We start from the raw sequence: 23,512 nt of genomic DNA, 5'->3' as shown, positions 1-23,512 counted from the left end.
AGAACAATGATTTATGCTGCGCTCAATTGCTTGTCGGAACTCTGAAATTTCCGACTTGCTAAATGGTTGTAGTTACACACGTGCCACGTTCAACCAGTGTGCAAGCAGGACATTTCTGAATTTCCTAGTTCCGACTAGCACTTGAACGCGTCATTAGTTATAAAAAATCTTTGCCCATGTCAGTTTGTGAAACCCGGTAGTCACTAGTTACCACAGCTACAAAGTCATAAACCCCGCCTATTTCTGCAAATGATCTTCTTAAAATCTGATTTTAAACCTAACCCTAACCAAAGTGCTAACCTTATGCCTAGCCTCAAATTAAGACCAAAAAGCAAATGTTTGTTTTCATTATTTTTTTTACGATAGAGACCATTTTTACTTTGTGGCTGTGGTAACTAGTGGACACCGTCAAACACGAGAGGGGAACATGATTTTACTTTCACTTCGGGCATCCTGTCACTGAGTCATGCAGGGTGTGGAGTAGTGGTACGGACAGACAGGTGGACAAACTAAGAAAGCAAAACAGCGGACGGCGACTGCTTGAAGAGACATAAGAACACATTTAGACACTCTGCCATGGCTTTTAAGTACCCGGCAGCTCGGAGAGATGAGAGTAAGGTCGGTGTCAAATTCCAACAGCGCTTTCAGCTTCAAATCTCTCTCGCCCATTCTTAAAGTGGCAGGCGCAGCGCACAAGAAGGAAGATATTGCAGGATGAGGGAGCAAAAAAGAGCAGGCCTTCACTGTGTGCAAAACCAGTGTGGCTGAGCTGAGTAACCCTGAAATAAGTCGTCCAATGTGCCGTAAAATTTATACAGCAGAAGGGTCATAAGATTACATCTAGAATCATTAAATGAAACAATAACAAAGTGGTGTTTTGGTAAAAAGGAGAAATTTAACCACTATAATTAATAGACCTGTATGGATGCGGACTGACCATCCATGATATAAACAATTATAGTTTTAACTATGTTTTGAGGCTATACCGTGTTTGTTTAAATGTACGTTGTTAATTAACATTGGAGTAAAACAAGCTTGTATTTTGGGTTCTGATGGGGTACCACAGTTGACTAAGCTCATGAGGCATTTATAAGTTATATTTTTCAAGAATCAATGGGTATATATATATATATATATATATATATGTACAGTGGAGAGAACAAGTATTTGATACACTGCCGATTTTGCAGGTTTTCCTACTTACAAAGCATGTAGAGGTCTGTAATTTTTATCATAGGTACACTTCAACTGTGAGAGACGGAATCTAAAACAAAAATCCAGAAAATCACATTGTATGATTTTTAAGTAATTAATTTGCATTTTATTGCATGACATAAGTATTTGATACATCAGAAAAGCAGAACTTAATATTTGGTACAGAAACCTTTGTTTGCAATTACAGAGATCATACATTTCCTGTAGGTCTTGACCAGGTTTGCACACACTGCAGCAGGGATTTTGGCCCACTCCTCCATACAGACCTTCTCCAGATCCTTCAGGTTTCGGGGCTGTCGCTGGGCAATACGGACTTTCAGCTCCCTCCAAAGATTTTCTATTGGGTTCAGGTCTGGAGACTGGCTAGGCCACTCCAGGACCTTGAGATGCTTCTTACGGAACCACTCCTTAGTTGCCCTGGCTGTGTGTTTCGGGTCGTTGTCATGCTGGAAGACCCAGCCACGACCCATCTTCAATGCTCTTACTGAGGGAAGGAGGTTGTTGGCCAAGATATCGCGATACATGGCCCCATCCATCCTCCCCTCAATACGGTGCAGTCGTCCTGTCCCCTTTGCAGAAAAGCATCCCCAAAGAATGATGTTTCCACCTCCATGCTTCACGGTTGGGATGGTGTTCTTGGGGTTGTACTCATCCTTCTTCTTCCTCCAAACACGGCGAGTGGAGTTTAGACCAAAAAGCTATATTTTTGTCTCATCAGACATTTACATTTTAGTCATTTAGCAGACGCTCTTATCCAGAGCGACTTACATGAGCAATTAGGGTTAAGTGCCTTGCTTAAGGGCACATCGACAGATTTTTCACCTAGTCAGCTCGGGGATTAGAACCAGCGACCTTTCGGTTACTGGCACAACGCTCTTACCCACTAAGCTACCTGCCGCCCAGACCACATGACCTTCTCCCATTCCTCCTCTGGATCATCCAGATGGTCATTGGCAAACTTCAGACGGGCCTGGACATGCGCTGGCTTGATGAGGGGGACCTTGCGTGCGCTGCAGGATTTTAATCCATGACGGCGTAGTGTGTTACTAATGGTTTTCTTTGAGACTGTGGTCCCAGCTCTCTTCAGGTCATTGACCAGGTCCTGCCGTGTAGTTCTGGGCTGATCTCTCACCTTCCTCATGATCATTGATGCCCCACGAGGTGAGATCTTGCATAGAGCCCCAGACCGAGAGTGATTGACCGTCATCTTGAACTTCTTCCATTTTCTAATAATTGCGCCAACAGTTGTTGCCTTCTCACCAAGCTGCTTGCCTATTGTCCTGTAGCCCATCCCAGCCTTGTGCAGGTCTACAATTGTATCCCTGATGTCCTTACACAGCTCTCTGGTCTTGGCCATTGTGGAAAGGTTAGAGTCTGTTTGATTGAGTGTGTGGACAGGTGTCTTTTATACAGGTAACGAGTTCAAACGGGTGCAGTTAATACAGGTAATGAGTGGAGAACAGGAGGGCTTCTTAAAGAAAAACTAACAGGTCTGTGATAGCCGGAATTCTTACTGGTTGGTAGGTGATCAAATACTTACGTCATGCAATAAAATGCAAATTAATTACTTAAAAATCATACAATGTGATTTTCTGGATTTTTGTTTTAGATTCCGTCTCTCACAGTTGAAGTGTACCTATGATAAAAATTACAGACCTCTACATGCTTTGTAAGTAGGAAAACCTGCAAAATCAGTAGTGTATCAAATACTTGTTCTCCCCACTGATATATATATATATATATATATATATATATATATATATATATATATATAATGGATGTAGCAACTAAAGATTATATATTTAAGACTGTTGCTTTAATTGTGTCTTTAGCCAGAGGCATGTACACATGCTGTAGGCCATAAATCAGTCAGTTTTTTTCTTTTTTAACTGGAATCCACTGGAAATTGCCACATCATAGCCCATTAATTAAATGTAATATAAGGTGATTTACTGACATTCTGTAGAACTCAGCTGTCGAACAGACAGGTGAGGTTGTGACGCATCCTTTTCAAACAATGTGTGTTTTTTAGTGTGTTGTAATATTTAAGTGTCGTATTTCTATCCTGAAGGTGGATGACTACCATGGGGTTAAGATATGTGACCCTTATGCCTGGTTGGAAGATCCTGACAGTGAAGAAACAAAGGTGATTGTGATGCATTATGGAAAATACACAATAACAAGGGATGTATTGCAAAATTATAGTTGTAACCTATTCCTGAACTCTGACATGTGTGCATGTGTTTGCCCAGGCCTTTGTGGAGGAGCAGAATAAGCTGACCATGCCATTCCTGGAGCAGTGTGCAGTCAGGCCTCAGTTTCACCAGCGGCTAACTGAGCTCTATGACTACCCCAAATACAGCTGCCCCTACAAGAGAGGAAACAGGTAGGAACTAAAAAATACAGCTGCCCCTACAAGAGAAGAAACCGGTTAGGAACTAAACTACAGCTGCCCCTGCAAGAACAGGTTAGGAATCAGTTGATGAGCTGAATCAACAGATTCAGTGCTGGGCTGGAACAAAAGCCTGCATACTATTATTTCTGTTTCCCAAGAAAATACTCTCACACTCCTAATTGATCATTAGAAAATCCTTTTGCAATTATGTTAGCACAGCTGAAAACTGTTGTACTGATTACAGAAGCAATAAAGACTTATTACATTTACATTTACATTTTAGTCATTTAGCAGACGCTCTTATCCAGAGCGACTTACAGGAGCAATTAGGGTTAAGTGCCTTGCTCAAGGGCACATTTACGTCATTTAGCAGACGCTCTTATCCAGAGCGACTCACCAATTGGTGCGTTCACCCTATAGCCAGTGGGATAACCACTTTACAATTTTTTTTTTGGGGGGGTAGAAGGATTACTTTATCCTATCCCAGGTATTCCTTAAAGAGGTGGGGTTTCAAATGTCTCCGGAAGGTGGTGAGTGACTCCGCTGTCCTGGCGTCGTGAGGGAGCTTGTTCCACCATTGGGGTGCCAGAGCAGCGAACAGTTTTGACTGGGCTGAGCGGGAACTATGCTTCCGCAGAGGAAGGGAGCCAGCAGGCCAGAGGTGGATGAACGCAATGCCCTCGTTTGGGTGTAGGGACTGATCAGAGCCCGAAGGTACAGAGGTGCCGTTCCCCTCACTGCTCCATAGGCAAGCACCATGGTCTTGTAGCGGATGCGAGCTTCAACTGGAAGCCAGTGGAGTGTGCGGAGGAGGGGGGTGACGTGAGAGAACTTGGGAAGGTTGAACACCAGACGGGCTGCGGCATTCTGGATGAGTTGTAGGGGTTTAATGGCACAGGCAGGGAGGCCAGCCAACAGCGAGTTGCAGTAGTCCAGAAGGGAGATGACAAGTGCCTGGATTAGGACCTGTGCCGCTTCCTGTGTAAGGCAGGGTCGTACTCTCCGAATGTTGTAGAGCATGAACCTGCAGGAGCGGGTCACCGCCTTGATGTTGGCGGAGAACGACAGGGTGTTGTCCAGGGTCACGCCTAGGCTCTTCGCACTCTGGGAGGAGGACACAGCGGAGTTGTCAACCGTGATGGCGAGATCATGGAACGGGCAGTCCTTCCCCGGGAGGAAGAGCAGCTCCGTCTTGCCAGGGTTCAGCTTGAGGTGGTGATCCGTCATCCATACTGATATGTCTGCCAGACATGCAGAGATGCGATTCGCCACCTGGTTATCAGAAGGGGGAAAGAGACTAGTTGAGTATCTGGAGTATCAGAAATTGTGGGTTCGATTACAAGAATTACTATTCTTGTTCTGAGAAAGAAGGCTATTCCATGCGAGAAATTGCCAAGAAACTGAAGATCTCGTACAACGCTGTGTACTACTCCCTTCACAGAACAGCGCAAACTGGCTCTAACCAGAAGTGGAGTGGGAGGCCCCGGTGCACAACTGAGCAAGAGGACAAATACATGAGTGTCTAGTTTGAGAAACAGATGCCTCACATGTCCTCAACTGGCAGCTTCATTAAATAGTACCCGCAAAACATCAGTCTTAACATCAACAGTGAAGAGGCGACTCCGGGATGCTGACCTTCTAGGCAGAGTTGCAAAGAACAAGCCATATCTCAGACTGGCCAATAAATATTAAAGATTAAGATGGGTAAAAGAAGACATTTCTAAGTGACCCCAAACTTTTGAACGGTAGTGTATGTTACATACAGGTTATTCCACTGGTTGTTATACACTTTATAAAGAGTACATATGTGTGTCTGATGCTCTCCATGGTGTAACAGGCATTTCCTCTGTCTGTAGGTATTTCTACTTCCATAACCAGGGCCTGCAGAACCAGGATGCGCTCTATGTGCAGGACTCTCTGGATGGACCGGCCACAGTCTTATTTGACCCAAACACACTGTCTGAGGATGGGACTGTAGCTTTGAAGAGTGAGCTCCTGATTACTGTAATACACACAAACACACCGTAACTTTGTCTGTCTCAACCTGAGCCCTCACAACTCCTCCCCCTATCTTATCAAGCCATTTACATTCTTCCTCTGTTATTAGATTTGATTGCTGTGACAACGGTGGAGTATATTGCTAAAACACAAAAACATCAATGATAGGCCTACATTATACACTTGCCTCTCTCTACTTCCCCTTCCTCTCTCCTTCCAGTGGGGCGTCTATCGGAGGAGTGTGAGTACTTTGCATACGGCCTGAGCTCCAGTGGCTCCGACTGGGTGACAGTGCACTTCCTGAAGGCTGATGACCTCATGAAGCTGCCTGATGTCCTGGACAGGGTGAAGTTCAGCTGCCTGGCCTGGACCCACGATGCTCGCGGGGTGTTTTATAACTGCTACCCCCGGCAGGACGGCAAGGCTGATGGTGAGACACACAGGCACACAAACATACACACAAACATACACAAACACATACAGTGCCTTCGGAAAGTATTCAGACCCCTTGACATTTTCCACATTTTGTTACGTTACAGCCTTATTCTAAAATTGATTAAATTGTTTTTTTCCCCCTCGTCAATCTAAACACAATACCCCATAATGACGAAGCAAAAACAGGTTTTTAGAAATGTCACATTTACATAAGTATTCAGACCCTTTACTCAGTACTTTGTTGAACACCTTTGTCAGCGATTACAGCATCGAGTCTTCTTGGGCATGACGCTACAAGCTTGGCACACCTGTATTTGGGGAGTTTCTCAATCTCATCTCTGCAGATCCTCTCAAGCTCTGTCAGGTTGGATGGGGAGCGTTGCTGCACAGCTATTTTCAGGTCTCTTCAGAGATGTTAGATCGGGTTCAAGTCCGGGCTCTGGCAGGGCCACTCAAGGACATTCAGAGACTTGTCCCGAAGCCACTCCTGCGTTGTCTTGGCTGTGTGCTTAGGGTCGTTGTCCTGTTAGAAGGTGAACCTTCGCCCCAGTCAGAGGTTCTGAGTGCTGTGGAGCAGGTTTTCATCCAGGATCTCTCAGTACTTTGCTCCGTTCATCTTTGCCTCGATCCTGACTAGTCTCCCAGTTCCTGCCACCGAAACACATACCACACAGCATGATGCTGCCACCACCATGCTTCACCGTAGGGATGGTGCCAGGTTTCCTCCAGACGTGACGCTTGGCATTCAGACCAAAGAGTTCAATCTTGGTTTCATCAGACCAGAGAATCTTGTTTCTCATGGTCTGAGAGTCTTTAGGTGCCTTTTGGCAAACTCCAAGCGGGCTGTCATGTGCCTTTTTACTGAGGAGTGGCTTCCGCCTGGCCACTCTACCATAAAGGCCTGATTGGTGGAATGCTGCAGAGATGGTTGTCCTTCTGGAAGGTTCTCCCATCTCCACAGAGGAACTCTAGAGCTCTGTCAGAGTGACCATCGGGTTCTTGGTCACCTCCCTGACCAAGGCCCTTCTCCCCCGATTGCTCAGTTTGGCCGGGCAGCCAGCTCTAGGTAGAGTCTTGGTGGTTCCAAACTTCTTCCATTTAAGAATGATGGAGGCCACTGTGTTCTTGGGGACCTTCAATGCCGCAGAAATGTTTTGGTACCCTTTCCCAGATTTGTGCCTCGACACAATCCTGTCTCGGAGCTCTACTGAGAATTCCATCGACCTCATGGCTTGGTTTTTGCTCTGACATGCACTGTCAACTGTGGGACCTTATATAGACAGGTGTGTGCCTTTCCAAATCATGTCCAATCAATTGAATTTATCACGGATGGACTCCAATCAAGTTGTAGAAACATCTCAAGGATGATCAATGGGAACAGGAAGCACTTGAGCTCAATTTCGAGTCTCATAGCAAAGGATCTGAATACTTATGTAAATAAGCTATCTGTTTTTTACTTTTAATACATTTGGAAAAAAATCTACAAATCTGTTTTTGCTTTGTCATTATGGGGTATTGTCTGTAGATTGCTGAGGAATTGTTTTTATTTAATCCATTTTAGAATAAGGCTGTAACGTAACAAAATGTGGAAAAAGTCAAGGGGTCTGAATACTTTCCGTATACAGTACAAAATAGTGTACAAGTGCACAGACACATTGAAAAACACACACACACTATTATACAAGCACATACGCACAGAAGTGAAGATACAGTGCATTGCAAAAGTATTCATCCCCCTTGGTGTTTTTCCAATTTTGTTGCATTATAACCTGTAATTTAAATGGATTTTTATTTGGATTTCATGTAATGGACATACACAAAATAGTCCAAATTGGTGAAGTGAAATGAAAAAAATTGTTTCAAAAGTATTCACCTCCTTGGCATTTTTCCTATTTTGTTGCCTTACAACCTCGAATTAAAATTTATTTTTTGGGGGGGTTTGTATCATTTGATTTACACAACATACCTACCACTTTGAAGATGCAAAATATGTGTTATTGTGAAACAATAACTATTCACCCCCCAAAGTCAATAATTTGTAGAGCCACCTTTTGCAGCAATTACAGCTGCAAGTCTCTTGGGGTATGTCTCTCTAAGCTTGGCACATCTAGCCACTGGGATTTTTGCCCATTCTTCAAGGCAAAACTGCTCCAGCTCCTTCAAGTTATAATATAATAATATAATATGCCATTTAGCAGACGCTTTTATCCAAAGCGACTTACAGTCGTGCGTGCATACATTTTTGTGTATGGGTGGTCCCGGGGATCGAACCCACTACCTTGGCGTTACAAGCGCCGTGCTCTACCAGCTGAGCTACAGAGGACCAAGTTGGATGGGTTCCGCTGGTGTACAGCAATCTTTAAGTCATACCACAGATTCTCAATTGGATTGAGGTCTGGGCTTTGACTAGGCCATTCCAAGATATTTAAATGTTTCCCCTTAAACCATTCAAGTGTTGCTTTAGCAGATTGTCCTGCTGGAAGGTGAACCTCCATCCCAGTCTCAAATCTCTAGAAGACTGAAACAGGTTTCCCTCAAGAATTTCCCTGTATTTAGCGCCATCCATCATTCCTTCAATTCTGACCAGTTTCCCAGTCCCTGCCGATGGAAAAACATCCCCACAGCATGATGCTGCCACCACCATGCTTCACTGTGGGGATGGTGTTCTCGGGGTAATTAGAGGTGTTGGGTTTGCGCCAGACATAGCGTTTTCCTTGATGGCCAAAAAGCTCAATTTTAGTCTCATCTGACCAGAGTACCTTCTTCCATATGTTTGGGGAGTCTCCCACATGCCTTTTGGCGAACACCAAATGTGTTTGCTTATTTTTTTCTTTAAGCAATGGCTTTTTTCTGGCCACTCTTCCGTAACGCCCAGCTCTGTGGAGTGTATCGCTTAAAGTGGTCCTATGGACAGATACTCCAATCTCTGCTGTGGAGCTTTGCAGCTCCTTCCGGGTTATCTTTGGTCTCTTTGTTGCCTCTCTGATTAATGCCCTCCTTGCCTGGTCCGTGAGTTTTGGTGGGCGGCCCTCTCTTGGCAGGTTTGTTGTGGTGCCATTTTCTTTCCATTTTCTAATAATGGATTTAATGGTGCTCCGTGGGATGTTCAAAGTTTCAGATATTTTTTTATAACCCAACCCTGATCTGTACTTCTCCACCACTTTGTCCCTGACCTGTTTGGAGAGCTCCTTGGTCTTCATGGTGCCGCTTGCTTGGTGGTGCCCCTTGCTTAGAGGTGTTGCAGACTCTGGGGACTTTCAGAACAGGTGTATATATACTGAGATCATGTGACAGATCATGTGACACTTAGATTGCACACAGGTGGACTTTATTTAACTAATTATGTGACTTCTGAAGGTAATTGGTTGCACCAGATCTTATTTAGGGGCTTCATAGCGAAGGGGGTGAATACATTTGCACGCACCACTTTTCCGTTATTTATTTTTTTGAATTATTTGAAATAAGTTATTTTTTTCACTCCACTTCACCAATTTGGACAATTTTGTGTATGTCCATTACATGAAATCCCAATAAAAATCCATTTAAATTACAGGTTGTAATGCAACAAAATAGGAAAAACGCCAAGGGGGATGAATACCCTTGCAAGGGACTGTATAATAAAGCATTACATGCATAATCGCATTTGCTGTCACTTTCGAGAATAGTGTTTTCCCGCTAATTGATTGCATTTTGGAACATTTGCGCTTATAGCCTACTGCCGTGTGCGCATTGCTGCGCACATAATGTGAAAAAATAGCCTAATAGTTTATCAATATTTTAAGCTAAACGATCAGCCTCATTGCTTTTAAAAGGTTTTTTGATGCGAGGGGTTGTATTTGGGATCTATCGCAACTGTCCCAGAGTATGTTTGGATTTTCTTTCTTTCTTGCACAGAAGGACAAGTTGACCAATAGAATAGGTCAACCTTTGTACTATGGGGGATAGTAGATTGACATAGGCTAGTGCTTTCGCTGTTCGTTAGGCCTACTCATCTTGTTGGCTGACGAAAAGTAGGCTATAAGCGCAAACTGTATGGACAGTTCTAATATATTCAATATGCACCTCGGAATTCGATGAGGGACGCGCGCAGTTGCGTCCCCGATGTGTCTGTCTTCATTCACTTGTAGCCTACTTCTTAGCTGAAATGCCTATGAGAAGGACCCGTTCATGTGACGGGCATTTGCTACATCTGAGAGAGCCATGTGAGTGAGAGGTGCTTCGGAGCACGGCAGCCTGGAGAAGGGAATTATAATTAGCCTATTATATTCAACCCAAGGGCACAAAGGCCACTTTGGCCGCAAAAGGCATGGATTTTTTAGGGGGCATTACGGTCACACAAGGGGGATGCCGCTGGGATATTAGAGGCCTGGTGAGAATATTATCAAGTGCTTGTCAAAGTGTGAATGAGAGACTGATGAAGTGTGTGCAGCTTGTGACTTTTTTCAAATCATCATTAGAGTCCCATAATGCAGCCTTAGAATGTATTAAACATCAAAACATATAGCCCAACGTTTGTATCACAACTAAAGTTACATAAATAACTCTAAATTAAGCACATAGGAGGACCAGTTTCTTTCTTAACTGCTCAACACGGAATAGCCACATGTGCGCACTTCCTTTGAAATCGTTTGGAGAAAATATCCTTTCTATTTTATTAAGCTATGTTCAATTGTATTCTTCATACTATAAAATAATAAAAAATAACGCCACGGAATTCTAAGCAAGTCTTGTCTGCTAAATAAACTAGTGTAGCCCACAGCCATATGGCATAGCCATATCAGGGCCTAACATAAGGACGACTCAAAGTATGCTATTCTGTTCTTCTGAAATAAAAATCATGTTTCGTTAGACCTGTCTAAAATAAATAATTGATTTATTGTGATGGTGTAGGCTATAATAAATGCATGTATTATACTTTTTTTAAATGTAGATGTTCCAAAGGTCTGCATCAGTGGCTTGTAGGCTGTGCGTGGAAGCAAGGAGATGCTAAACATGTTTATGCTAATTAACGGTCAATTACCATGAATTACCATTTGTTTGACCAATCACTGGCTCCCAAAATTTCATGACCACCATAGCCCTAGTTCCGACATCCGGTTTTCAGTGGAAAAGGAAGCTAGGTTCAATTAGATGTATCCCTGAAAACCGAATGCATCCGGTTGTTGCAACTCCGCTAAAGGTGCTGTTACCCAATCAGCTTTCTGCATTGCTCCACACAGGCACAGAGACCACATCCAACCTCAACCAGAAACTCTACTACCATGTGATCGGCACCAACCAATCAGAGGACATCCTGGTGGCTGAGTTCCCTGACAATCCAAAATGGCACAGTGGAGTAACGGTGGGCTTAGAAGAGAGAATGCTTTTTCCATTCCATTTCCCACCTGTTGTACACCACATTCTCCATATGAATCTACTGCTATCACTCTGTCAATCTCTCTTTATGTCTCATCTCCCTCACTTTTGTCTCTCTCCTCCACCTTGTTTGCATCTCTTTCTCAATCCCAGATCTGTCTTCTCTTTCTATCTTATGATCTCAGTTTGTAAGTAAAGACTCGCATTGCTAATGCAGGCATAGCGTCAGCTAGTACTCAAGCATCAGATCATTTTTGTATTTTCTTTCTCAATCATATGCTCTGTCCCCCTATCTCACAATCTGTCTCTCTCTCACTCTCATGCCTGCACTATCTCTGTCTCTCTCTCTCTCTCTAGGTGTCAGATGACGGCAGGTATGCAGTGTTGGACATCACAGAGGGCTGTGAGCCAGTCAACCAGCTGTGGTACTGTGACCTGCAGAAGCTGCCCAATGGCATCACAGGTCTGTCCCTACCATCTTAATCAGACCCTGAATACCTGACATCATAGGAGCGTCCCAATACTAGTTCTTATTGTCCTGTACAGATGCGGTCAAATATTTTTGTACCCTTGCACGATTAACTTTTTCTTCTAAAATAAGTTGAAATTAAAACAACTTTTGGTATTTGATTTACAACTGCACAGGACCAAGAAAAACTGAAATGTAGGTTTTTCACTTCAAAGTAAAAAAATGGCCTGGACTAAATTATTCAAATTTAAATTTAAATGAATGTGGTTGGAGGCAAGTGATTCTAGTTGACTGGTAATGTATCTCTAACCACATTCTGCTCCATTGCACTCCATTGTATATTGCAAGCGTGCCAATATATACTGAACAAAAATATAAACGCAACATGCAACAATTTCAAAGTTCCTATAAGGAAATAAATAAATTAGGCCCTAATCTATGGATTTGGGGAGCCTGGCCCAGCCAATCAGAATGAGTTTTTCCCCACAAAAGGGCTTTATTGCAGACAGTAATACTCCTAAGCTTTTTGTGCGTATGGAACATTTCTGGGCCTTTTTATTTCAGCTCATGAAACATGGGACCAACAATTTACATGTTGCGTTTATATTTTTGTTCAGTATTTGACTGCATCTGTACCCATAGGCCTGCTGCCCTGGGTGAAGCTGGTGGCTAACTTTGAGGCGCAGTACTCCTACATCACCAACGAGGGCAGTGTGTTCACTTTCCGCACCAACCTGGATGCCCCTCGCTACTGCCTGATCAACATTGACCTGGAGAAACCAGACAAGGACCACTGGAGGACCCTCCTACCCCAGCACGACAAGGACGTCCTGGGTAAGAGAAACTTGAGCAGTGGTCTCAAACATGTTTTCACTTTGTCATTATGGGGTATTGTGTGTAGACAGGTGAGAAAAAATCATATTAAATAAATTTGGAATTCAGGCTATAACACAACAAAATGTGGAATAAGTAAAGGGGTATGAATACTTTCTGAAGGCACTGTAAGCATTGTCCAGGAACTTTGTCTCATGAATTACGTTTTGACATCCACCACACCTGCAAGAGGTTTGCGACGTAGCAAGCTTCTAGGTCATAAGATACCTATCCAGGCTTGGTAAGATCTGGCACGCATCTTCAATCTAGTCGGGCAGGAACAGTTCATATGAAAGTGCATCACTTTTCACGTGATGTCTACCCCTTTGACATACCACAAGGATGTTCTTCATCAAAACATATTGCTACCATATTGACTGATATCATTAGAGCAGTGGTGTTTCATCTGCCTATAAGGGCTGTATTTTAACAAAGCTAACGCAATGGTAAATCTTAGTGCTGGCAGTAGCGTTATAGGTTTGGGGGTGAGTCCAAAATATTTGTGCTATTTTCACAACCGAAATGATGGACACATTAGCTGGCAGTGGTGCGAAAAGGCTGGGTTTTGATGAATAAACAAGTTGTGTCGAGGCTTGGCCAATCAGAACGCTCCATGGCTAAATATGTGGTTGCTTTAGGTTGTGTATTTATGGTATTTTATATATATATATATCATCATCTCCAATTCGAATGTTAGTCTGTTATAGCCTAGTTCGTTAAATAGCCTGCCCCATATTTGCTAAATACGATGAATATGTTTGTAGTCCACGTTGTTCTAATTGCATTGCTTTAATATGGAAATACATTCTTAAACATAGGTTATAGCATTCGCACTGATATAGGGACTAGGCCTACTGTAAATTGCAGTCTGGACATGGACATGCCAAACGTAGTCAATAAGCAAGATTCAATTCACTAGGCTATTGATAAGGCCTAAAAAGACAGTGTATAATTCTAAACAAATTCTAATAAAAACGAAACGACAACTTGTTTGTTTTAAATAGGCTATGTCTAAATACATTTACAGGCACCATAATTGCTCCCCGTGGGCGTATAATACAGACAAGGCAACAGACTATGGAGGGTTTTACGGACATCCAAACTTTTCACAGGAGCTGGATAAAGATCCAATATAAAGAGAAAGGGGGTACGTCCACTCACCATTATACTGCTCGCAAATGTAATGTTTTATAAACATCATGGAACCATCTTACAGATAATATTTGCACTTCTCCAGAAACAGCAGACAAAATTGCATTGCATTCAAGCCATGTAAGTTCTCACCATAAACCCATGGATGGTGAATGTTTCTAATAAGTATGGTTTTTTATCAAATTAAGTGAAAAACAATCAATCTGTTGTTTTTTTTAAAAACCAACAACAATATTTCTAAATAGGATCAGATCAGAAGGATGATGTCATAAATGTCTTCTCTCGTTCCACAGCACTGTGTGCACATGTAGGCCTAAATGTCTTTACACATAACATTTGCACGTCTATACAAAATACTAGGTTCCTGTCAATTGTATTGTTTCCTAAGTGCGAGGCAGAGTCTCAAAATAATCTGCTGTTGATATGGCATTATAGAATGACTGAATAGTTTGGAGGAGCTTGTCTTTGGTAATCGGACGAGGGGTGCTCTTTGAAAATAGGGATGGATAGCCTACTTGATCAAGCGAAATGCAGGTATGTGAATTGTGAATAATGAAAAAGCATGAGGGCAAAAACCTCAAAAATATTTCAGTATACCTGCCTCCTTCACTCATGCTGCCAAACATGCCCTCGTTAAACTGACTATCCTACCGATCCTTGACTTCGGCGATGTCATTTACAAAATAGCCTCCAACACTCTACTCAACAAATTGGATGTAGTCTATCACAGTGCCATCCGTTTTGTCACCAAAGCCCCATATACTACCCACCACTGTGACCTGTACGCTCTTGTTGGCTGGCCCTCACTACATATTCGTCGCCAAACCCACTGGCTCCAGGTCATCTATAAATCACTTCTAGGCAAATCCCCACCTTATCTTAGCTCATTGGTCACCATAGCAACACCCACCCGTAGTATGCGCTCCAGCAGGTATATCTCACTGGTCATCCCCAAAGCCAACACCTCCTTTGGCCGCCATTCCTTCCAGTTCTCTGCTGCCAATGACTGGAATGAACTGTAAAAATCTCTGAAGCTGGAGACTGTTATCTCCCTCACTAACTTTAAGCATCAGTTGTCAGAGCACCTTACCGATCACTGCACCTGTACACAGCCCATCTGAAATTAGCCCACCCAACTACCTCATCCCCATATTGTTATTTATTTTGCTCATTTGCACCCCAGTATCTCTATTTGCACATCATCTCTTGCACATCTATCATTCCAGTGTTAATACTAAATTGTAATTATTTTGCACTATGGCCTATTTATTGCCTTACCTCCATAACTTGCTACATTTGCACACACTGTATAGATATTTTCTGTTGTATTTTTGACTTTATGTTTTGTTTACCCCATATGTAACTCTGTGTTGTTGTTTTTTATCGCACTGCTTTGCTTGATCTTGGCCAGGTCGCAGTTGTAAATGAGAACTTGTTCTCAACTGGTTTACCTGGTTAAATAAAGGTGAAATAAATATAAAATATAAAAAAAAGACCATTTAAAACCTTTGTTCATAGGCTACTTTTGGCTAATGGTCAGGATAAAAAGACACCTATGCGAAGCTGCTAAACCAGCCTTGGGTAATGTGTGTCATGGCTGGATAGGCTGCGCTCCCGCTCACGCGCAACAGTTTCCCGTTGGTAACAAGAATGGTCCACCTTCCAAAGGACATCCAGCCAACAGCAGGCCAGTGGTCGAAAACGGGTCATTGATGAAATAGGACAAAGGAGGCTGACACGAATTGTGCAGAGCAACAGACGGGCTACAGTTAGTCAACTGACAGTCCAGTACAACATTGGTGCCCAAAGACCCATAAAAGAATGCATGACTCGTCGTACTTTGACACGAATGGGGTATGGCAGCCGACGACCTTACAGAGTTCCACTTCTTTCAGCAGTGGGCTAAGGAACAAAAACACTGGAGAATTGGAAAAACATTGCCTGGTCTGAAGAATCCCGGTTCCTGCTGATGGGAGGACTAGGGTATGAAGAAAACCATGAGTACATGCATCCATCATGCCACGTGTCAACATTGCAAGCTGGTGGTGGTGGTGTGATAGTGTGGGGTGGGTTTTCATAGCATACATTGGGTCCCTTGATAAAAGTGGAGCAACATTTGAATGCCACAGGATATCTGAACATCAATGCCAATCAGGTGCATCCATTCATGGCAGCAGTGAATTAATTTTTTCAGCAGGATAATGCCCCATGCCACAAGGCTAGGATTATCCAGGAATGGTTCCAAGAACATGACAGTGAATTCAGCTTACTGCAGTGGCCTGCCCAGTCACCAGATCTCAATCCAATTGAGCATCTGTGGGATGAGATGGAATGAGCTATTCAGAGTAGAGATCCACTGCCAACTAAATTGACACAACTGTGGGAAGCATTGGAGTCAACATGGGCCAGCGTCCCTGTGGAATCTTGTAGAGTCCATGCCCCGACGAATTGAGGATGTTCTGAGGGCAAAAGGGTGTGCAACTCAATCAACTCAATATTAGGAAGATGTTCCTAATGTTTTGTACACTCGGTGTATATGTCAGGTTGTTGGTGCATTATTCCTTTATTATAATCCAAGACCAGTTTCATTATTTAGCTGAAAATGGTTCAAGTTTTAAACAGAAATAAATGACCTGCTGATATGCTCATAAAGAACCCAATTAGCCTACATTGTAAGCATTTTCTCTGTGTTCCTATAGGCTCTGTGGCCTGTGTGAACCAGCGCCACCTGCTGGTCAACTATGTCCATGATGTGAAGGACATCCTGCAGCTGTATGAGCTGTCCACTGGTGGTCTGGTCAGAGATCTGCCTCTGGACGTGGGCACTGTGGTGGGCCTCAGCTGTAAGAAGAAACACTCCGACTTCTTCTACAAGTTCACCTCCTTCACCACGCCAGGTACTGTACTGTCACGCAGGGGATACTCCAACTTATTTTGTGGTGTTAGATAGATGAAAATGATATGTAATTTATTGTGACTAACCTATGAACGAGTCTGAAGTGTTTATGCCTCCTTTTGTGTATTTTCACTTAATTATGATTAACTAGGGATTATATCCTCACTATTACTATTGAGTGACAACTAACATTCAACACAAAGGAAGACTTAACATTGAATACTACTGTTGGGTACCCTCCCTGCCAACTTTCTCTTTATCTCTAACTTTTGACCTCCTTATGTCGTGTCCCTCCCAGGTGTGATCTACCACTGTGACTTGAGCCAGGCGTCTCCAGATCCCACAGTGTTCAGACAGGTGGAGGTGAAGGGTATTCAACCAGAGGACTATGACACCAACCAGGCATGACAACAGCAGATTCCACTATTTACAGTAACAACTTATAGTATCTTGACAATCTCAGTATGACAACATTGCTGTGTGTTTCAGGTGTTTTACCCCAGTAAGGATGGAACTAAAATCCCCATGTTTCTGGTGCATGCCCGGGGCCTAAAGAAGGATGGATCACATCCTGTCTTCCTGTATGGATATGGAGGCTTTGAGCACTCCATCCAACCATACTACAAGTTAGTATCACAATGCATGAATCTCCAGTGGAACATTATGTATCTTTCCCCTCCAGGAATTCAGTCTATAATTCATCCAAATAACCTGTATTCTGTGTCAGTGTGATTTGATTGACACCTGTCTGCTCTGTGTCTCTCTGTGTGTGTCAGTGTTCCATACCTGCTTTTTGTCAAACACCTGGGGGGAATCCTGGCTGTAGCCAACATCAGAGGAGGAGGGGAGTATGGACAGACCTGGCACAAAGGTACTGTATCTTCACCACCTAAAGACACATAGAAATAGCTTGATTTAACCTAAAACTACGGGCTGTGATTCGCTAGTCTATTTTACTAGCACAGCTTTTCACTATTTTGCCTTCACCTTTCATCCTTGGGTGGAGCTAATGAGATGAGCAGGAAACTACTGTAGATATGACTATTGAGATCCAGCCCCAGTCTATCTCTGTAGCTCAGTTGGTAGAGCATGGCGGCGCTTTGGCAATTGCAACGGCAGGATAGTGTGTTTGATTCCCGGGACCACCTGCACGTAAAATGTATGGATGCTTTGCATGCTTTGGTTAAAAATGTCTGCTAAATGGCCATTATTATTATTATTATATTATCTATAGACTATGGCTGTATCCTGTCGAGTTGAATTCCTGTCTCTGTCTAGGTGGTACGCTGGGGAACAAGCAGAATTGCTTTGATGACTTCCAGTGTGCAGCAGAGTATCTGATCCAAGAGAACTACACCACAGCCAGCCGTATAGCCATCAACGGAGCCTCCAATGGGGGACTGCTCGTGGGTATGGAGAGGGGATGGGGAAGTGTGTGTGTGTGTGTGTGTGTGTGTGCACACGCATGTGTTTTAAGACAATATTTCTAAATTGTCTCCTAGTTCGATCAGTCATAACTGCATTATCTATTTTCATTTTTTTATATCTTCAGTATAATTGCTAATGTAAAATCCATCAAATAGTAGTTAGCTACTTGGCTTCAATTAATTCAGTGATTACACAGCACATTAAACAGTAGTTAGCTACATGATTTGGAAAGACTGCCAACCATATGGCATTGTACAAACCCAACTAAAGTGTACTTCCCTATTTTAAGTGGCCATTATGAAAGATTGGATGTTGCTGTAGTGTATGTGTGTGTGCTTGTCAAAGAGTGAGTTGGGTATGTTTTAAAAAGTAGAATTACGCATTTAACAAGTGTAAGATAGGTCTCTTTCACTCACAACACACCTAGAATCTCACTGCCGATAGGTACTTATCACAGTGGGAGCCCGTTCCTTCTCTTGCTAGAACAAAAGCAGTACATGCTGTGTGCCAAACAACACTGCTGCCACCTTCTGGTTTGGAGTATTTTAACTAGGTTGAGTGGCTGATGACTTCCAAGGTCTTGGCTGTGTGGACACAAAAGAGATTGACTAAGACACTGTTCAGAGGTGCTAAGTACTGTTGGCAGGTAAATGTTTGACAATCCTACCGGTGTGTCTGAGATGTAACTCTCTCACTCACACACACCCAGCGGCATGTGTGAACCAACGTCCGGACCTGTTTGGCTGTGCTGTGGCAGAAGTTGGGGTGATGGACATGCTCAAGTTCCACAAGTTCACCATCGGCCACGCCTGGACCACTGACTACGGCTGTGCAGACCACCTTGAGCAGTTCAAATGGCTCTTTGAGTAAGTCTGGCATACTCAATCTCACACACACACTCACTAAACATACATCAAATACTGAACATGACCACAAACGCATTGGACGCAGCATTGTAGCTCTGCACATGCACTTCGTAATTTGTACAATAAATATTTGGTAGAACTAAATTCTCTCCCCTCTCACTCTCAGGTACTCCCCTCTTCACAACCTCCCCCCTGCCCCTCAAGCTGGCGCTGTCTACCCTGCCATGCTCCTACTGACTGCCGACCATGACGACCGGGTGGTGCCCCTCCACACCCTGAAGTACTGTGCCACACTGCAGCACGGTGTGGGCAGCAGCTCCGGGCAGCGCCAGCCTCTCATGGTCAGGGTGGACACCCGCAGCGGGCATGGAGCGGGCAAGCCTACTGCTAAGGCCATCCTGGAGGATACACACATCTTTTCCTTCATCGCTCAGACACTGGGGCTGAGCTGGAGAGAGTGAGGGAGGGAGGAGGATTAGGGGGAGGAGAAAATGGGAGTGAAGAGATAAAGGAAAGGAGGAGTAGCAGGGGAGATTAGCAGAGACAGAGGAGGAGGTTAGGAGAGAGGAATGGGGGGAGGGAATTCTAAGGAGTGGAGTGAGGATGAGAGAAGAGTAACTTGCACTGGGAAAACAGGTGGTGTTTGACAAACTAATACTGTACTGTATAGAGCCCCACAATGGGCTTGTCATAATACCCATAAAACCTAGCAGTCAAACAGGGAAATGGTTCCAATTGTTTTTCCACCATTCATTTTTCCCATAGGGGATTTTAGAAACACTTAAAATAAGGGCTGTGTTTTGTGTAGGTTTACCCTGGACTGATGTTTTGATAACTTTTATCAATATATTCACTTTATTTTAAACACAAACTTTGCAACAATGCAGATATTTTGTATAAATAAAATTGTATTTCAACCATTGTTTTGCCAATTGTACATAATTTCTCACTTTTTCCTGTAATATAACTTTTTTTGTGGGTAAGATTGCTTCCACTTATTTCTCTAGGATGCACTTGTCCTCTATACCCAGTAGGTGGCAGTATGTTACAGTGGAATAGCTTTATGGATCTTCAGTTCCTGACTGCAGCCTTTTAGCTGTCAGCCAGACTGCCCTGGTTTCCAATACAATGATAAACAGTCCTCACCGATGACAGTCTTATCAAATACCTACCCTATTCAGACAAAAATATGCACAAAATGTATACCTTGGCTTTCTCCATTGTGCCATCCACAATAGCCTGAAAGCGTTTTGCTTTTTGAAATGGACACATTTCAAGGTCTTTCAGCTTATTAGTTGTAAATGGGTTTAACAAGCGAAGTGTTGCAATTCAAGATGTATTCTACTGAGTTTATACAAGTGCTCTCTTTGTATTGAAGCACAAGGCAAAATGAAAAACAGTGCTTTCATTCATTGCGTTATATGGGGGTTCATTCAGTCGTGCTCTATTCATCTATTCAGTCTTGAAATTGAGGCATCTTTCAACTTGTTTTATAATCTCAACTACAAATTGCAACTCCAATCCTACCACACTGCAATAGCAAGCTTAAGTGCGGCAGGTAGCCTAGCGGTTAAGAGCGGGCCAGTAACCGAAAGGTCGCTGGTTTGAATCCCCAAGCTGACTAGGTGAAAATTCTGCCAATGTGCCCTTGAGCAAGGCACTTTACACATTGCTCCTGTAAGTCGCTCTGGATAAGAGCGTCTGCTAAAATGCAAGGTTTCTGTCCTTTCTTGACTTTGTTTATGCAGAGAACAGAGGTGAGCCATGTAACCCTAGCTAGCAGGAAGTGGCAAGCTGTCGCACTGCTGGCTCTGTAACTCGCCCTCCGACCTTCAGGGACATGCAACGCCTCCAATTAGGCCTTATTAAGGCTGACAAGCTCATTAGCATCTCTTAGGGGAGGGTATAGGGGGTCAGATGGGGTACCGCCCTGGGCTCTGACAGGTATGGGTCTGCACCCCTCCAATATGTCCCCCTATAATATGTCACAAGCCCACTACACCCCCCCCCCCTCATCTCATTTGTATCCAATCTAAGCTCCCGATCATCGCCTCTCACTCTGCAAACTGTGTTCCAGGGGTAGAATCTAATTCAGCAGCGTGACAGATGTTGTGGCCAGTGGCGCGTGCAGTTCAGCTCCCTCGTTAGCACATTGAGTGGCACACCTGTTTTACTTATCACATTTCTACTTTCCCACTGAATTGATTTTTTAGGGAGGATGGAAAATTGCCATTTTGCACGCATGGCCAGGTTTTCAGTAAGCGCACATAGGCGGCGGTTTGGTGACAGGTGCTGAATGGATGGGAAGGGTTTGGAGGTCATATAGTGACCCTGCTACATAAATCATCTAGAGAGACACTGAATCAGAGGGTGGGGACTAGGGTGGGGTGGAACTCATCAGACAGGGGATTCAGAAATACAGGATGCAATTCAGCTATTGGCACTGTAGCACATGTAGTAGAGAAAGAGATTGACTATGGCTAAATTAGGTTTAATTTAACCTGAGTATATAGCAAATAATCTTGATGTGGAATCTACCTGTTGTGATCAGAGCTTATACACATTCAGCTATTCCTCTATATATTTTGCTCATTCCTTATTCCTTAAATCTTTCATAATTAAAGCACACATCTGAAACATCAGCGCTACGTATTCCTCAACACACCTTATTCCCCCCAAAACTGTTGGAAACACTGCCTAATTGAGCCCCTAGACCTGGGAAATGGCCAAATTTGTGCCGAGATTAATGGTCCTGGCATGGCTTTTTCGCCTAGCCAAATTAATTCTCTGGTGTGTCGTGCGCCCCTACAAACCCCATCCGTCAAAGGCTCCCTAATCGATTTATTCACAGACTCCCCATCTGCCACCACTGCGCCTCTCACTCAGTTCAGCTGGGGCCAGGGTCATGGCCCCGGTGGTGTTTCGTTGTTTTTACCAAGGTGTATTGTAAGACAAGGAAATAAACATTTCCTTTTCATGTTGTGTAGTTTTGCGTCTAAGGGTTGAGTTGGGGTGACGGATAGGGCAAAAGACACATGGCGATGGTAGAGGGTGGTAGGGTGGCCCAAATTTGACAGTCTGGGCACGCGCTTGTCTGGCGGCTGGTGGGGGCCTAATAGCGTTTTCATGGGCGGCCCCTCTGTCACAAAGGAATCCTAGCGACAGGCTGAGGGGAACATCTGCTGCCAAAAAGAATCCTCTGAATTCAGCCCTGCAAATAACCAGCCACTCCACCCAGAGACAGGAGGTAAAGGCTTTGGTGATTTCACAGTGATGTGTAAAGTTATATAGTGCTGAGTGTATCTACCAAGCTCAGGTATCCATGAAATGTTTTCACAACTTTTTAAAGGAAAAAGTAGACAACGAAAACAAAAGTTTAATAGACTTTGTTAGCCAACTGTATTTTACACATAATTTGCCAATTTTTAAAACGTTTAAAGCTTTTGAATGTGGCCCCGTATGCTTGAATATCAGGGTAGGGTTTGTCTTTATGCATAAAGCAGAACAAGTTTATGCCATGCCTGCCGCTGTTTTCTGTCTATGAACAATTAAGCATCAAGGGCACAAAGTTACACTTCCCCAAACAGAAAGAAAAACAACCTCCCTGCAAGGTGCTCTGATGTTAAAAATACTAATACCTTTACATTCCTATGCTGGCCCAGGTCTCTGCAGGTGAAAACAAGCTTTTCCTATTTGGTTAAAGAATATGAGTTGCAAACACCAGCAGAGCAACACAGCGCTCTTTTCTCATTACAACCCATTGAAAAAAGAGTGTCTATATAATGGTAGTGGAGCAGCAACCAGGATTGCCCTCCAATAAATAATTAGAGCCTCTTATACAAAACCACACAATCTACCAGAGAGCCCTAGTCTCCTCCAAGGGCCACAATTGATGTTTTGTTTACGAGGGCCTCTTTATAAAGCAGTACTTCAATAAAGTATATCATCCTATTTGTGGGACTAATATGGCCCAATACGATCCTCAATTACATATAAATGACACAGCAAATTGGAAAATTAGGAGGGGAGGGAAGGGTAATTTTCTCCCAAACAGGGCAAAACCAATTCATTAGGAGGGTGGAGACAAGGGGCAGGGTTACTGTCGTCTGTTGAAAAGCAGACTTTGCGCTTGGACACCTTCATATAGTCTCATTGAAGACAGACTGCTTTCTTTTCACTAGTTATAGTTCACAATATATTGCCTATAAGATAGTAACTGAGAAATTATAGTTCTGTAAATGTATGCAGTGTAATTAGCAATTGAAATAGTGCATGAAACAGATTATGAGGAAAGCCTATTGGGAGTCTGGACGGCAGGTCCTTGGAATTGACAGTAGGCTACACGGACTGATCTTTGTGTGTAGACTATTCAATAAAACATCAGTGTAGCCTATGTTTAAGTATGTGTTAACTTTCTCTATATTCTCTGG

At 43.4% G+C, this 23,512-nt stretch overlaps 1 protein-coding gene across 1 annotated transcript; it reads left to right on the top strand.

The window, feature by feature from the left end:
• Positions 1-417: 417 nt before the first annotated feature.
• LOC121571483 (prolyl endopeptidase) lies at positions 418-19,809 on the top strand. Its single transcript, XM_041882968.2, has 15 exons — positions 418-618; positions 3,287-3,361; positions 3,468-3,601; positions 5,467-5,597; positions 5,829-6,038; positions 11,263-11,384; positions 11,756-11,861; positions 12,510-12,701; positions 16,592-16,789; positions 17,087-17,190; positions 17,278-17,414; positions 17,565-17,659; positions 18,067-18,198; positions 18,926-19,082; positions 19,249-19,809. Exons 1-15 carry the CDS (start codon positions 577-579, stop codon positions 19,541-19,543), a joined length of 2,130 nt encoding a protein of 709 aa, XP_041738902.2. The 5' UTR covers positions 418-576; the 3' UTR covers positions 19,544-19,809.
• Positions 19,810-23,512: the final 3,703 nt, after the last annotated feature.

Source organism: Coregonus clupeaformis, chromosome 8, assembly GCF_020615455.1.
Source record: "Coregonus clupeaformis isolate EN_2021a chromosome 8, ASM2061545v1, whole genome shotgun sequence".
In the NCBI taxonomy this organism is placed as follows: Eukaryota; Metazoa; Chordata; class Actinopteri; order Salmoniformes; family Salmonidae; genus Coregonus; species Coregonus clupeaformis.
This window is presented reverse-complemented; position numbering and strand designations above follow the sequence as displayed.

Coding starts and splice junctions, on each gene's coding strand:
- LOC121571483 (XM_041882968.2), top strand. CDS start 577: ATGGCTTTTAAGTACCCGGCAGCTCGGAGAGATGAGAGTAAG. Junction 11,862..12,509: donor GCTGCCCAATGGCATCACAG/GTCTGTCCCTAC, acceptor CTGTACCCATAG/GCCTGCTGCCCTGGGTGAAG. Junction 18,199..18,925: donor CAATGGGGGACTGCTCGTGG/GTATGGAGAGGG, acceptor ACACACACCCAG/CGGCATGTGTGAACCAACGT.